General features: G+C 41.4%; 2 protein-coding genes and 1 pseudogene across 2 annotated transcripts in view; 1 reads left to right on the top strand and 2 right to left on the bottom strand.

Moving 5' to 3' along the window:
• Positions 1–814: 814 nt before the first annotated feature.
• On the bottom strand, positions 815–2,343 carry LOC130913938 (pleiotropic regulator 1-like). Its single transcript, XM_057832913.1, has one exon. It carries the CDS (start codon positions 2,224–2,226, stop codon positions 1,006–1,008), a length of 1,221 nt encoding a protein of 406 aa, XP_057688896.1. The 5' UTR covers positions 2,227–2,343; the 3' UTR covers positions 815–1,005.
• Positions 2,344–6,943: 4,600 nt separating this feature from the next.
• Positions 6,944–8,312, top strand: LOC130913065 (pleiotropic regulator 1-like; annotated as a pseudogene).
• A 409-nt stretch (positions 8,313–8,721) lies between these two features.
• Positions 8,722–17,255, bottom strand: part of prkg1l (protein kinase cGMP-dependent 1, like) — a 29,638-nt gene continuing 21,104 nt past the window's right edge. Inside the window, exons 17-20 of the mRNA XM_057832912.1 lie at positions 12,446–12,568; positions 12,287–12,349; positions 9,023–9,089; positions 8,722–8,943 (exon numbers count right to left, since the gene is read on the bottom strand). Coding sequence (XP_057688895.1) covers positions 8,857–8,943; positions 9,023–9,089; positions 12,287–12,349; positions 12,446–12,568 — 340 coding nt within the window. The 3' untranslated portion in view covers positions 8,722–8,856. The remainder of the gene's footprint in view (positions 8,944–9,022; positions 9,090–12,286; positions 12,350–12,445; positions 12,569–17,255) is intronic.

Raw genomic sequence — 17,255 nt, 5'->3', positions numbered from 1 at the left:
ACTGTGAGAATAGTCTGGAACCCAGCTCCTTAATGGCCTCTCGAGGTGAACAAAATCCTCCGTTCAATCAGATTCGATTATTTGCGTGACGTGTTCTTAAATAACGTCACTGTTGAGGGTTGGAAGTCGTCTCCACAACAACACAGATGGCGAACGGGAGAGCCGAGAATTTGTTCAAATCCGCAGTAAAATCAGTTTTAAATGACCAAAAACACATCGACACAAGTCATTGACAACAGTCTGTCTCGCGCTCGCCATGTTGACTAAACCCCATTCTCCACTCGTGCTAGTTTCTTGTCCCTTTACCAACGTCACGTCCACCCGTTGCTGATTGGTCCACTCCGCTGTGACTTTCTCCGCCCCGGGAATTTGATCTGGTTGCCGGACTTGTACCATGCAACAATTCATGTGCTAATTATAACGGAAACAGTTGAGCTATGCGAAATATGGGGGGATTTCTGATGGATAAACTTCCTTTAGGTTTGTCGAGAAACAAAATCACTGCCTGGCAGGAGGAACCAATTACCAGTATATTTGATATTATCAGCCAGCCGTTCTTGTCTGACAACGAGCACATGCTTGTCTCCAAAGAGCACAATATATTATTTTGTAAGTAAAAAAAATATGTGTGCCTCAGTGATGTCACTATAATTTGATGCAATAAACAGCTTTGTCGAAATCTGAATTTTTAATTGGGATAGTTTTCATCGCAAAAATATGTGAGTGACGACAAAGTTTCACCTTAAAGCAAAAATGGAAGAACATAGAGGAATCTTTCTATTTTCATTTTATTTTCAAGATAAAGTGTTGCAAACAGACTAGTAAGAATTTAGGCTCTCCAGTAAAATAACAAGTACGGGTAATTGATGGTAGCTTTCCAGGTAATTACATCACATCATATATACATCAACAAATTCCGGACGCTAAGGTGCACAAAAGTTCTCTTCGATTTTTGCTAAAAATGTACAGTTTCGCTAAAAGTTGCCAAAAAATGATGGAGGGGAGTTAGTAGCTTATTTTTCTTTTTAAGATTTCTGGTTTCCAGTTGATAAGGTCACTCTCTTCTGTAGCGGTGTCATCTTCTTTGTAGACTTTTATGGTCTTGTCGGCCTCGGCCGTGATCAGACGGCTTTCAGAATTGTCAAAGATGCAGGCGAAGATGCCCGACTCGCTGTCCAGGGAACCGGGCTGCACGGCGGCGTGGATCCGCTGGAAGTTGTAGCCGGTCCTCCAGTCCCACAAGCGGACGGTCCCGTTGTCGGCTCCGGACACCAGGACGCCGTCGGAGTTGACGGCCAGCGTGTTGATGATGGCGTTGTGGCCCGACAGGTTCTGAAAAAATTTACCGTCTGGGAACACCCACTGTTTGATGTTGTCGACCGAACTGGAGGCAAAAGTGTATTGTCGTGGGTGCAGCGCAACGCTTCTGACTGACTTCTTGTGATTAGTCAGCGTGGCTCTGGTTTTGCCCGCAATCAAGTCCCACAATCGGATGGTCGAGTCGTGGCTCCCGGTGATGACTTGCGGCTCTGCGGCCTGACACCGGACCGTGGCCACCGTGTCGGTGTGACCGGTGAGCGTGCACGCATTGACTTTGGAGCGGATGTCCCACACCCTGGCCGTGGCGTCTCTGCCGCACGTCACCAGCACGTCTAAGGTGGGGTGCAAGTCCAGGCCGTACACGGCGCTCAGGTGGCCGTGGTAGTGTCGGACGACCTTGTTGTACTCCAAATCCCAACACTTGACTTGCTTGTCCTCGCCACATGAAAAGAGGTAGGGGCTGCGACTGCTAACCGCCACGCCGCGCACCGTGCTAACGTGGCCCGTTAGCGACAGCTTCAGCTTCCCGCTCGCCAGGTCCCAGATCTTCATAGTCCTATCAGCAGAGCCGGTGACGAACCACTGATTGCCTGGCTCCACGGCGATGGAGCGCACCGAGCCGAGGTGACCGCTGATGACCCGAAACAGTTTCCACGGTGGGCGCCACTGAGGCTTCGGCATGCTGGGCGCTCGCCTGATGAGAGCGGACGTTCTGGTGCCGCCGCCTTCCGCCAGCGACGACGCGGTGGAAGGCGGGAGCGATCGCTCCGCTGCCCGGGTGTGCCGATGGATGTCCGGAACGCCGTCTTGGCTCTTTTCCTCCAATGCGAGGTACTTTGTCGCTTGTTCGGACACAAAAGTGTCATGAGTCCTCTTCAGCGAATGCTTCCGAACGTCCTCAGGCATTTTACTGATAGCCAAAAAGTATTTCAGGCGACAAAAATGTTGTTGTTTAAAGACGAGTTTTAGTCGAGCTTTGGCAATCGTACATCAGACGTTCGGATGAACGAAAAGTACGACAGAGCGTCCGTTAACCCGGAAGTAAGTGTGAGCAATGAACAATGCGTAGTTTACTGTTGCGCCACCTAGAGGATCACCCATTCATTTCTAATAGCCAAAATTTCCCATTCCTTTCCAATGACCCAGGGCCCTGCAATGACCCTATTCGCCATTCATTTCTATGGCACCGAAAACTGAAAATGAAATTTTAGCTATTTTCGGCGTCAAATTGTCGGTCACATCTCTAATATTTTTATTTGGCTAAATTGAGCTGGTTTGCACTTGTAAATTCAATACATTGATCATCTTGTTCCAACCAATGTTTGTTTAGGCAATATTTATTTACTCTATTATGTTTTTATGTTACGGGGCTACCCAAGTGACAGGGTAGGGAGAAGAAATCTTAAAACATTACTAAACTGTGGGCACATTTTAGTAATTTGTGGATACAGGCTAGTAAACCGAATACGATTTAGTAATGTTTACCCACTGTTTAGTCTTCCGTGGGTACAGATGAGTAAATAGTACCCAAGGGCTAAAGTTTGCATCGGGACATGGCACTACCAACTTTTCAGGATGCTGAAATTGTCCCCTTTTAAGCAACGTTATTTGCATTATATGACTTCAGTTGGATAGGTCATTTAGATTGTCTTCCCATATGCTGTAAGGATATAATTGACCTGACCATTATTAAGTCAATTACAGTACTTTCATTATATTCACTTACAAGGACCCCTTTATACTTGTTGAGTGTGCAAGTCCATTTTTTCCCCCTCAAACGCACGTTTGATTGGCTGATGACTTGACCCCCCCCCTTCCAACTGATACACACAGACGCATTCACAGCCCGACAGAAATACAACACGCTGCCTCTTCTGAAGACGAAGCAATAGATTTCATAATACTTGACATCAGGGGTGAAAGTAGGCCAGAACGGTCAGGAACGCAGTTCCGATATATACGATTCAGGGCCGGAACGCTGTTCCGGTACACCGTGCTTTGATTCCGAAAATATGACGGCAACTGTCAAAACGCTATGTGATAAAAAATATATATATATATATATATATATTTAAACTGGCACACATGCATTTAATTTCCAAGAAGACAACAATCTACCAACATCAGATTTACATACACAAGTGTTAGCAGCAAGCATAATAGTGCTTGTGTAGCGTAATCTGTTTCCACCGATATTTATTATATATTTTATTCCACGGACGACTTGGAGGTTTCCCTGGAGTCTGACGATGATGAGTCACGTCAATGTGCAAATGCACGCAGCAAAGCAAAATGCCTGGACTCATTTATCCGTCCAACTGGCTGACATATTGACATGTGATCAGCCGAGATGGTTAGCTATGATTGGTTCAAATGTGGATGTTTTCCGGAACAAATCTTCAGATCAAATCTTTAAAAGCAAGGAAAGAGTTGAGGAGGCTTATTTATCATATTTAGTTAATTTGCTCTGATGGGGAGGTTCAGAACATCTTAGCTGTCAATGTGGACTTTGGACTTATATTTGTTCATTTATGTTAGGCTACTTATTCATTAATTATGATTTAGAAAAGTTTAATGTTGCCATTTATTAATATATATTTCATTTAACTCTGCATATTGTAAGTCATTTGTACTTATTTTTCTGAATGTATGTTACTTATATCTTAAATATTAAAACAAAAAGTAAATGTTTACATTAACTTCAATTTTAATATACATCCTGTTCTTAAGTTGTTAAAATTGAGATTTGGCATTTAGTATGTGAGGACATGAGGGAAAATAAAAAATAGGAGATGGAGGTTGGGGTTATTGCTGTTTTTGTTCATTTTTACTTTGCAAATCATTAAAAAAAAATACAATTTTGAATGAAAATCAGCTTTTGTATGTGTTATAGAAATAACTCTGCTAAAACAAATTTCTTTGAATTTCAGTAGTTTAAGAGTTTTGATCCCCCCACCCCCCAAAAAAAAGAAAAAAAAAAAAAAGAAAATGAAATAACATTTCTAGCTCCGTGGCGACCTTCACATTGGGGAGTTCCGGCAAGAAATTCTAGCCACTTTCACCCCTGCTTGACATTACATGGGAAACGCGGCCGATCCGTAGGGGGCCTATTTTCAAAACTTCAAATTCAAATATTTTCAAAACCAAAGCTGCTACCGACCTAAAACCAAAACAGGCACCTACCGTGGCCATATATGAGTCTCCATGAGCAGCGGCACCAAAAATTTTTTTAAAGTCTTTCGCTTATTAAATCCTGATTAACTATTTTTTATATAGGTATAACATAACTTAAAATGGCTATAAAATTAACAGATTTTACACTAGATACACAAAAATCACTAAATGCAGAGATAATCACCTATATTTTCAGGATCAATAGCAATATTTAACATATAAGTTTTAGGCCAAAATAGCAACTTAATTTTTTTTTACTCAATTTACCATCAGAAACTTAATACTTGAGGAAAACACGCAGAATCAATTATAAATAATACATAAATCGATTATAATTCTGTTCTATAATAAGTTGTGATTGTATATAGAATTTACTAATAATCTATTTATATATTACTTTTAATTCATTCTGTATGTTTTCCTCAAATCTTAAGTTTCTTATGTTAAATTGAGTGATTTATTAGCTGTTGAAAACTTGCAGTAAATTAAAAAAAAAAACATAAGTTGCTACTTTGAACAAAAACATATATGATATGTTAAATATTGAATGAATGAATGAATGAATGAATTTATTGTCATTGTCATCATCATCATAATCATTGACAGTTTCAGAGTGTGGGATATTTTGGCCAGAAAGGAGAAACATTGACACAGACTAAGGAATAATTTGCCGGAAAAAAAAGACGATGACAGACAAAGGAAAACGGGAAAAAGCAAATGCTTATCGATACCCGTCCCCCAACAGCCCGGGACGCACAGTCTAGCATGTTTGTGTTACAGTCCAGTTATTTTCAGGGGTTTTTTTTGTTGGTTTTTTTTTAACTCACATATCATTCAAAAAGTCATTGATTGTCATGGAATTTCGCATATTGTCAATTTGAGTGGGTTCATTGGATCAGGTGATGTCCAAGTTGGTGTAGGGAGGGATGGCCGGGGGTATCATGGAGGCCCACGTCTGCTGTATCCAAGAGGTCCTCGACGTCCTCAATCTGGAGAGACGTTAAGCATATTGGCCTCCATTTTCCCCAGGCATCCTCCACATAACCAGACGTGAAGGTGTTGGCCGGACATGGCCGTTGGTTTGGTGTAGGTCTCATTGTAGAAAACATTTTGTCCAAAGAGCTGAGTATCCAGTCAACAAGCTCCATCTCACAGCAGGTTAAACACAGCACTCGCGTTGCAATGGCAGATCAGTAATCTAATTTTACTGGAGGGCATATCTTCAGAGCAATGTTATGTCTTACTCTCTTTCCATGACATTTAATCATCCTTTGTTTGCCATTTTGTTGTGGGAACAATTTGTGCGGATGTGTGTGTATTGCTATTGATCCTGAAAATATAGGTGATTATCTATGCATTTGGTGATTTTTGTGCATCTAGTGTACAATCTGTGAATTTTATAGCCATTTTAAGTTTTGTTATACTTATATTTTAAAAATTCATCGGTATTTTATAAGTGAACGACTTTGAATTTTTTTTATGCCGCTGCTCATGGAGACTCATATATGGCCACGGTAGGTGCCTGCTTTGGTTTTAGGTCGGTAGCAGCTTTGGTTTTGAAAATATTTGAAGTTTTTGAAAATAGGCCTCCTACGGATCGGCCCCGTTTCCCATGTCATGTCAAGTATTATGAAGTATATGCCCTCGTCTTCGAAGGGGGCGGAGGAGTTGGCGTGTTGTATTTCTGTCGGGCTGTGAATGCGTGTGTGTGTATCAGTTGGGGGGGGGACGAGTCATCAGGCAATCAAACGTTCGTTTCATGGGAAAAAAATGGACTTGACCATTCAGCGAGTGTAAATGGGTCATTGTAAGTCTGAACATAATGAAAGTACCGTAATTCACTTAATAATGGTCGGGTCAATTCTATCCTTACAACATATGGGATGACAAACTAAATGACCGATATAACTGAAGTCATTATAAAATGCAAATAAGGTTGCTTAAAATTTCAGCATCCTGAAAAGTTGGTAGTGCCATGTCCCGATGCAAACTTTAGCCCTTGGGTACTATTTACTAATCTGTACCCACGGTAGACTAAACAGTGGGTAAACATTACTAAATCGTATTCGGTTTACTAGCCTGTATCCACAAATTACTAAAATGTACCCACAGTTTAGTAATCTTTTAAGATTTTTTCCCCCCTACCCTGTCACTTGGGTAGCTCCGTAATATAAAAACATAATAGTGTAAATAAATATTGCCTAAACAAACATTGGTTGGAGCAAGATTATTAATGTATTGAATTTAAAAGTGCAAACCAGCTCAATTTAGTAAAATAAAAATATTAGAGATGTGACCGACAATTTGACGCCGCAGTTTTCGGTGCCATAGAAATGAATGGCGAATAGGGTCATTGCAGGGCCCTGGGTCACTGGAAAGGAATGGGAAATTTTGGCTATTAGAAATGAATGGGTGATCCTCTAGGTGGCGCAACAGTAAACTACGCATTGTTCATTGCTCACACTGACTTCCGGGTTAACGGACGCTCTGTCGTACTTTTCGTTCATCCGAACGTCTGATGTACGATTGCCAAAGCTCGACTAAAACTCGTCTTTAAACAACAACATTTTTGTCGCCTGAAATACTTTTTGGCTATCTGTAAAATGCCTGAGGACGTTCGGAAGCATTCGCTGAAGAGGACTCATGACACTTTTGTGTCCGAACAAGCGACAAAGTACCTCGCATTGGAGAAAAAGAGCCAAGACGGCGTTCCGGACATCCATCTGCACACCGGGGCAGCGGAGCGATCGCTTCCGCCTTCGACCGCGTCGTCGCTGGCGGAAGGCGGCGGCACCAGAACGTCCGCTCTCATCAGGCGAGCGCCCAGCATGCCGAAGCCTCAGTGGCGCCCACCGTGGAAACTGTTTCGGGTCATCAGCGGTCACCTCGGCTCGGTGCGCTCCATCGCCGTGGAGCCAGGCAATCAGTGGTTCGTCACCGGCTCTGCTGATAGGACTATGAAGATCTGGGACCTGGCGAGCGGGAAGCTGAAGCTGTCGCTAACGGGCCACGTTAGCACGGTGCGCGGCGTGGCGGTTAGCAGTCGCAGCCCCTACCTCTTTTCATGTGGCGAGGACAAGCAAGTCAAGTGTTGGGATTTGGAGTACAACAAGGTCATCCGACACTACCACGGCCACCTGAGCGCCGTGTACGGCCTGGACTTGCACCCCACCTTAGACGTGCTGGTGACGTGCGGCAGAGACGCCACGGCCAGGGTGTGGGACATCCGCTCCAAAGTCAATGCGTGCACGCTCACCGGTCACACCGACACGGTGGCCACGGTCCGGTGTCAGGCCGCAGAGCCGCAAGTCATCACCGGGAGCCACGACTCGACCATCCGATTGTGGGACTTGATTGCGGGCAAAACCAGAGCCACGCTGACTAATCACAAGAAGTCAGTTAGAAGCGTTGCGCTGCATCCACGACAATACACTTTTGCCTCCGGTTCGGTCGACAACATCAAACAGTGGGTGTTCCCAGACGGCAAATTTATTCAGAACCTGTCGGGCCACAACGCCATCATCAACACGCTGGCCGTCAACTCCGACGGCGTCCTGGTGTCCGGAGCCGACAACGGGACCGTCCGCTTGTGGGACTGGAGGACCGGCTACAACTTCCAGCGGATCCATGCCGCCGTGCAGCCCGGTTCCCTGGACAGCGAGTCGGGCATCTTCGCTTGCATCTTCGACAACTCGGAAAGCCGTCTGATAACGGCCGAGGCTGACAAGACCATCAAAGTCTACAAAGAAGATGACACCGCTACAGAAGAGAGTGACCCTCTCAACTAGAAACCACAATTCTTAAAGAGAATCTACTAACTCCTCTGCATTAGTTTTTGGCAAATTTTAGCCAAACTGTACATTTTTAGCAAAAATTGAAGAGAACTTTTGTGCACCTTAGCGTCCGGAATTTGTTGATGTATATATGATGTGATGTGATTACCTGGAAAGGTACCATCAATTACCCGTAATTGTTATTTTACTGTAGAGCCTAAATTCCTACTTGTCTTTTTGCAATACTTTATCTTGTATCTTGAAAATAAAATGAAAATAGAAAGCTTCCTGTATGTTCTTCCATTTTTTTTCTTCAAGGTCAAACCCTGTCGTCACTCACATATTTTTGCGATGAAAAATATCCCAATTAAAAATTCAGATTTTGACAAAGCTGTTTATTGCATCAAACTGTAGAGACATCACTGAGGCACACATATTTTTTTTTAACTTACAAAATAATATATTGTGCTCTTTGGAGACAAGCACATGCTCGTTGTCAGACAATAACGGCTGATAATATCAAATATAATAGGTTCCTCCTGCCAGGCAGTGATTTCTTTTCCCGACAAACCTAAATGAAGCTTATCCATCAGAAATCCTCCCATGTTTCGCATAGCTCAAGTGTGTTTCCATTATAATTAGCATATGTACCGCCGTTGTTCCAAATGTGTTTAACCTGGGAGAAAAGCAGCACAGAAATACGTTAGTACAAATTATTTCGAAACGTAGTCACCAAAAAAATGTGGAAAGCTTACTTTGGGGCTGAATGGTGGATTTAGTGTTCCTCGACTTAGTCCATCCCAGTTGAATCCTTCAAACCATCTAACGAAAGACATTAATTAATTAATTAATTTATTTATTTATTTATTTATTTATCTTTCGTCCATTTTTAAATGTCTAGCTGTTATTGACAGCAATACACTTCCAATCCCTTTGTTGTTATAATAACAGCTAGCTACATACTGTAGCTAGCTATAGCTTCTATCTAGGGTGACCACTTTCATAAGGTCAAAATGAAGAAGGACATATATTAAAAAAAATAAAAAAAAAGACTTGTGGTGTATTTTCATCAACAATAAAATTTTGCACGGTTTATAGATCATATTTGTGTAACTAAATTGTAAAAAAATACAAATTAAACATTATTATTTTTTAAATGTATTTAGTTCACAGTACTGTGTTTTCAAATTGCAACGTGCCCCAGAACAAGTCTTATTTTGAAACGGTGTTCTGCTAAAATACTGTAAAATACCGTATTGGCCCGAATGCAAGACAGTGTTTTTTGCACTGAAATAAGACCGGAAAAGGGGGTCGTCTTATATTCGCAGTCTAGACATTATACCCATTCACGACGCTAGATGACGCCAGATTTCATTGAAGCGATGTTCTGTCATGACAGCTTTCAGCTACTCTCCCCATTCACGATACTAGATGGCGCCAGATATCATTGAAGCGATGTTCTGTCATGACAGATCTCAGCTTCTCCCAAGTTTAACCAGTTTGTATTATTTTAATGCAATGTTTTTCCTTATTCAGATTTGTTTCAAGACTACAGTTACAGTTAATCACTTTGATGGTTAATGCAGGTATTACAATGTTGTTGTTTTATCACAATAGATTGTTTTTTTTTACATTTCAAAAACCAGAAGCCATTCATTTACGAATGTGATTGCATTTTAGTTTACGTATTTAAATGTTCAGATATTAAGATTTGAATGAGGCCAAATAACATGCTTTTCTCTCAAATATATTTTTATAATCATTTGTTTCGGATGTACTGTAATTATTTTCTGTTTAAAAATTAATTTGGTGTTCAAAAAGTCTTTTTTCAAACTTGAGTCTTGAAAAAGAGGGGGTCGTCTTATAATCGGGGCAGTCTTATTTTCCAGCCGATACGGAACTAGCCTGGAACTCCAATCAAAATCCCAGGGCGGAGCAAGCCACAGCATACAGACAGCGGAGTGGACCAATCAGCGACGGGTGGACGTGACGTTGGTAAAGCAACAAGAAACTAGCGTGAGTGGAGAATGGAGAAGTTTATTCAACGTGGCTAGCGCGAGACAGACTGTTTTCAATAACTTGTGTCGTTGAGTTTTTGGTAATTTAAAACTGATTTTACCGCGGATTGGAACATATTCTCGGCTCTCCCGTTCGCCATCTGTGTTGTTGTGTAGACGACTTACGACGCGCAAGAGTGACGTTGCTCGTTAAGAACACGTCACGCAAATAATCGAATCTGATTGGACGGATGAATTCGTTTGCCTCAAGAGGTCATGAAGGAGCTGGGTCCCAGACTACTCTCACAGTGTTTGAAACATTTTTCCAATTCCTTCAAAGCGGTGAGATGTCCAACACATGCCCACATTGGTTAAATTTGGTGAGTATTGTGTTTTTATTGAATCTTTTATTACCTTTTCATTGCTTCAAAATACTTTTTGCACGTGTTTCCCTCTCATACTTTTAAGCATTTTGTTCTTGTAATAGTTTTAAAGCAGATTGTTAATCTGTTGACCACTTTGTCACGTAGCATATTTAAACCACCCACCACATTTTATATTACTATGTTAAAATATTTTCTTAAGACATCTTTAGTATGTTCTGTCTGTATACATCTAAACAAAACAAGCTGAATGCGCACGGTGGTATTTTGGGTGTAAAATTCGCCTCTTGTAGGACGTTTTGCCGGTGTAGCATATTTTTGATCAACACCGTTTTTTTTTCTTTCTACTCTCGTCTCATCCTGTCTTTCCTGTTCATTTTGCTTTTGTTGCTCGTTTTGTGAAATATCAACAGTGCTGTCATGCTCATTAATGTTCCTCTTGGGTTCAAATTGAAAGGGTTGAATAATAACATGTTTGTGCTGCTTGAGTCATACTTTGGAAGCCTGGCAGCGTAACCACGGCGACCTACTAGTTAAACTAATTTTTCATATTGTATAAAAACGAAAACATCAAGAGGGGTTTCAATAGCAATTTATTTTAACCCACAATAACGTTTATATTTTAAGAACTACAAGCCCTTCTATCCATGGATCCCTTTAAGTATTTTTCTTAAAGCATTTTTAGTACGTTCTTCCTGTATGCATCTCAACAGAACAAGCTGAAAGCATGCATTTTTAGGGTGTCAAATTCACCTTTGCTAGACGTTTCGCTGGTGTAGATATTTTGGCAGAACAAAAGTATTAACAAGGAACATTTGTAACGAACAAAATTCTTAAGAACAAGATTTTTTTGTGTAAAAACAATGTGAGCATCGAACTGCTCAAAAGAAGTGAACTCTTTGTAAGAGGAACAACTTTACAAAGTTCAGCTGCAGTTATTTTGTTATCCAGAGGCGATGAAGGTTTTCGAAAAAAATTTTCAATTTCGGCACACCTACGGCTCCCCTCATTCTTTTATGTTTCACGCTCTCCACGAGACGTTCTAAGGCCGCTTTGCCCCTGCTGCTCATGTCTACGTCACATCGGCAAAGCGCGCAGAAACCGTGGAACGAGTCTTGACTGCTTTTGGCGAGGAAATTGTGCTCTTTCTCCATTCAATTTAAAAGATGCATGATAAAAGATGTTTTCCAACACTTGTAAAATCTCGGCGACGAAATGATGTCGTCAGATAGCCATACGTGAAGCTTTATTTACATTTTATTGAACCGATGATGGAGGACGTTTTTAAATGAAGCCACTCTTGGCCAATCACAGACCAGTCGCATCACAAAAACTGAACCGCGGCCCATTTTTTTAAAAAGCCAGACAAATAGCGTCCGGCTAATGGGATGTGAAGGATGCCTGACACATCACCGAAAAGGCTGAGTGTCCGTACTAAAATCGGACATGTGGTCACCCGACTTCTGTCCCTTAGAAAAAACTAGCATAAAAAAAAAGATTTGCAACCCTGCTACTGTTACTGTGCAAAATATTGTAAATATCCACTCAGTCCAAACGGATTGGACGTTTATCACCGCTAATGGCAGTAAATGAGTGTATTTTATAACTCCACTCCCAGGAGCAATGAAACCTGTCTTACTTGTGCTTCTGAATGTCCTTGGCCCCATTTCTTCGACTACCCAGCCTCTCCGAGGGATTGTGCCTTGGCAACAGAGAAGAGAGAAGACATAAAAATACGTACACCATCACCATTGCGTCAGTCATGGCGCCGCATCTTCGGCATGCTCGCTTTCAAGACCTGCACAGTTTCTTGATGAGACTAGAAGCACTCTTGCTGATTGCTTTGGGGAAGTCGATGTTATCAATGCCACGCGTGGTCTCGCTAAGGAGCCTCATTGGGTCAATGCTGTTGAACGGAAGCCTGGAGAAACAAACAAGGGCGTAGGTTTGGTCTTAATATTGGTAGGGACAATATAACAGCATAACCTGCATGTACACTTTTTGCTGGGGACAGGACATTAATAAGACCAAACATTCAGTGAATGGGGTCAGGGCTACATTTCTCACTAATATGAACCTAATTAATTGATAGGCTAAATGATTAATGCTGAAATTAATCTGTATTGACCAATACTAACTTTCACACTGTCATGTGAAATGATCCAGGCTAGTTATGTATGATTTTCTGCTTCGAAGACTTTGAAACATCACTTGGTTCGGGTTAGCATGTCGGCTAGCTGTCACGCCTCTTGGTTTGTTTACATTTTCCGAAGCCGGGGAAGGGAAATGACAGGAGCCCGATTTAGGTGGCATAAAATATTGTTCGGGAGGTGCGACAGTAAAGGTGAAGTCGACAGTTTTGACCATTATGGAGTAATTTTGCCATGTCGTCCTGAATAAATGCATTTTTATTATTTCATATTCCATTTAGCAGAAGACTGTTATTTGTCATATCCATGCTATTTATTTAGCTATTGGGGAAAAATACTTGGATAAAAAGAGTATTCTGTAAAAATATGGGAGTAGAGAGACTGAAACAATAACATTTTGCGATTCTCTTCGTTGCGTTTTCCTCGTTCTGAATAATTGCCCCTAAATGGGCTGTATACTAAATCAGATGAAATTGTTACTCCGCTGACGTCATCCTCCTGTTGGGGACGCTAGAGCCCTATAATGGTAGGCGTGGCTAACCGGCAGATTAAAAGACTAATTTCTCGTCATCTGCGCTTTGCTAAATTGTTGTATATAGTCAAATCGTCTCAAAATATGATTCTAATTCACATAATAATGCTATTTAAGACTTTTTTTCTCCTGTTGTACGCACTTTAAAGGCTAGTTAACAGATTAATGCATCAGATTCTTCCACTTAATTTAAGTATATATTGCTATTTGTTCGTATTGTCCCATACATTTAAAAGTTGGTCATTTTTCACCTAAATCAAGCAAAAAAAATCTTTCAAATAATGTTTTGAACAATATTCTTGAATTAAGAACATTTCTGAATGTTTTTCTTTTAAGATTAAATATACAAACTTTTTGCTTAAAATAAGTCTGTTACGCTTATTTTCAGCTAGCTGTTTTTCTTATTTCAAGAAATCTAAGTGAGTACAATCGACTTGAAGCACTGTAGCAGTAGCAAAATTAGTGGAGAGTTCCCCACCTCCACAACATTGACGTCTTTTTATATATAGTGGCTTCTAATATCCCTCGTCTTTGAAGGGGGCGGGGGAGGCGGCATATTGTATTTCTGTCGGGCTGTGAATGAGTGTGTGTGTGTGTGTGTGTGGGGGGGGGTGTTAAAGTCATCAGGCAATCAAAGGTGCGTTTGAGGGGAAAAAAATGGACTGGCACATTCAGCGAGTGAAAAAGGGTCAGTTTAAGTCTGAACATAATGAAAGTACTGTAATTCACTTAATAATGGTAGGATCAGTTCTATCCTTACAACATATGGGAAGACTATCTAAATGGCCTATATAACTGAAGTCATTCTATAATGCAAATAAGGTTGCTTAAAAGTTGGTGGGGATAATTTAAGCATCCTGAAAAGTTGGTGGTGTTATGTCCCTACCATCCTTATGCAAACCTATGCCCTTGGAAACAAATGTTCTTTTGTAAATTGGGTTCAGCTTAAAAGTGAAACATCTGGCAAAATTCCAAATACATTAATACAAGTACAAATACAGTAACGTGTACTTATTGTGTGAATTTGAGTTGTCCTAAAATCAAAACACTGAAGTCGTATCATGGCTAACATTTTGTTTTTGCCATCTACAGTAGAGGAAGCGATAGAAAGTGAGCTACATGACTCAGCAGGAATGACATCATCACCCTAATGTAAGTCATTTTTTTGGTCAGTTTTATTACACAGCTGGTAATAAGACAATCTCTATTCGTCTCCCCATAAATGAAGTAAAAGAATGGTAACATTAAATTAGAATTGGAATCCAACGTAACATAGTTTAAAGGGGAACTTTTACCAAATTCAACATTTTCCCCCACTACAGTGTATCACAAATGTGAGTACACTTCTCACATTTCTGCAGATATTTGTCTTTTCATGGGACAACACTGACAAAATGACACTTTGACACAATGAAAAGTAGTCTGTGTGCAGCTTATACAATAGAGTTAATTTATTTTCCCCTCAAAATAACTCAAAATATAGCCATAATATAAACCCCTGGCAACAAAAGTGAGTACACCCCTTAGAAACTACATCCCTAAATGTCCAAATTGGGTAAATGTTATTTTCCCTCCAAAATGTCATGTGACTCATTTGTGTTACCTGGTCCAGGTGTGCATAGGGAGCAGGTGTGTTCAAATTTGTAGTGCAGCACTCACACGCTCTCATACTGGTCTCTCAAAGTTCCAACATGGCACCACATGGCGAAGAACTCTCTGAGGATCTTAAAAGACGTATTGTTGCGCTACATGAAGATGGCCAAGGCTACAAGAAGATTGCCAACACCCTGAAACTGAGCTGCAGCACAGTGGCTAAGATCATCCAGCGTTTTAAAAGAGCAGGTTCCACTCAGAACAGGCCTCGGGTTGGTCGTCCAAAGAAGCTGAGCACACGTTCTGAGCATCACATCCAAATGCTTTGTTTGAAAGATCTTTGCAGGAGTGCTCTCAGCATCGCTGCAGAGATTGAAGAGGTGGGGGGTCAGCCTGTTAGTGCTCAGACCATACGCCGCACTCTACATCAAATTGATGTGCATGGCTGTCACCCTAGGAGGAAGCCACAAGAAAGCCCGCAAACAGTTTGCTGAAGACACGTCAACAAAGCACATGGATTACTTGAACCATGTCCTATGGTCTGATGAGACGAAGATTAATTTGTTTGGTTCTGATGGTCTCAAGCATGTGTGGCGACGACCAGGTGAGGAGTACAAAGATAAGTGTGTCATGCCTACAGTCAGGCATGGTGGTGGGGATGTCATGGTCTGGGGCTGCATGAGTGCTGCAGGTGTTGGAGAGTTACATTCCATTGAGGCAAACATGAACTCCAACATGTACTGTGAAATACTGGAGCAGAGCATGATCCCCTCCCTCCAGAAACTGGGTCGCAGGGCAGTGTTCCAGCATGACAATGACCCCAAACACACCTCCAAGATGACCACTGCTTTACTGAAGAGGCTGAGGGTAAAGGTGATGGACTGGCCAAGCATGTCTCCAGACTTGAACCCAATAGAACATCTTTGGGGGATCCTGAAGCGGAAGGTGGAGGTGCGCAAAGTCTCAAATATCCTGCAGCTCCGCAACGTTGTCATGGTGTGGAAGAGCATTCCAGTGGCAACCTGTGAAGCTCTGGTCAAACTAATGCCCAGGAGTGTAAAGGCAGTTCTGGATAATAGTGGAGGCCACACAAAATATTGACAGTTGACATGTTGTATGTTAATATTGACAACTTTCACTAAGGGATGTACTCACTGTTGTTGTCAGGGGTTCAGATATTAATGGCGATATTTTGAGTTATTTTGAGGGGAAAATAAATTAACTCTATTGTATAAGCTGCACACAGACTACTTTTCATTGTGTCAAAGTGTCATTATGTCAATGTTGTCCCATGAAAAGATACACTTAAATATCTGCAGAAATGCAAGGGGTGTACTCACTTTTGTGATACACTGTATTTCATACATAAGATAGGGCAAAATTAAAGTCCCTATATCACGTCAGGGGATACTTTACCAAATTTGATAGTTGTCCTTTACTAAGCCACAACCTGTAGTCCTTTTGTTTGTAAAATGTAGCAAAAAAAAAAAACACAAAACACAATGTTAACCCCATTTCGCTGTTGGCCAGGAAGCCAGCGTCGGTAATTGGAAGGGATGTAATCAAAGGCAGCGCACTTATCTGTTTTCGTTGCTGTGACAGCCAGCGTTTTAGTTATTTTTCCAAGGAATTCAATCGTTTTTCATTTTAAAAAATGGTTAATATGTATTGTCTACGGAACAATGATTAACGCGTGTTATGGACAGTGGCGCCACCAGGGGGTGGCCAGGGGTGGCCACGGCCACCCCTATTCATTGGTTGGCCACCCTACTGGCCACCCCGCTTGCCAGCATATCGTTAGATTGTTGTAGCATCAGTTATGCATTTCATCCCAAATGAATGCATTTATTTTGTTTTGTTAAATGTAGGGCTGTCAAATTTAGCGCATTAACGGGCGGTAATTATTTTTGAAAATTAATCATGTGAAAATATTTATCGCAATTAACACATTCGTGGTACGACCCATTCACGCATTGCCACAAACAGCCTACAATGGCGCCGTTTTACTTATATACAGAGATAAGAGGCAGTGTCAAGTGAGTGGAGTAGATACAAGCATTCATTGGGGCCGTGCTTTTAATTGGCAAAAGCTTTGTCATCTCTCCCACAGCAACTATAAATACTGTGGGAAGCGACATGTGGAAGAATGACAGGAGTTGAACTTTTTCTTAACACCCTATAGTGTACCTAACGCAGAGAAGATATAGCATTTGCAGCCACCACACACAGTCATGGTTGCACCACTTCCCATCATGCATTTGGGCAGAACAGTTAAGTCGCTACAGTATCATTTACTGAAAGTTCAACAAATACACTAAATGGCAATATTTAGT

The sequence above is a fragment of the Corythoichthys intestinalis genome, chromosome 3 (assembly GCF_030265065.1).
Source record: "Corythoichthys intestinalis isolate RoL2023-P3 chromosome 3, ASM3026506v1, whole genome shotgun sequence".
NCBI classification, from domain to species: Eukaryota; Metazoa; Chordata; class Actinopteri; order Syngnathiformes; family Syngnathidae; genus Corythoichthys; species Corythoichthys intestinalis.
This window is presented reverse-complemented; position numbering and strand designations above follow the sequence as displayed.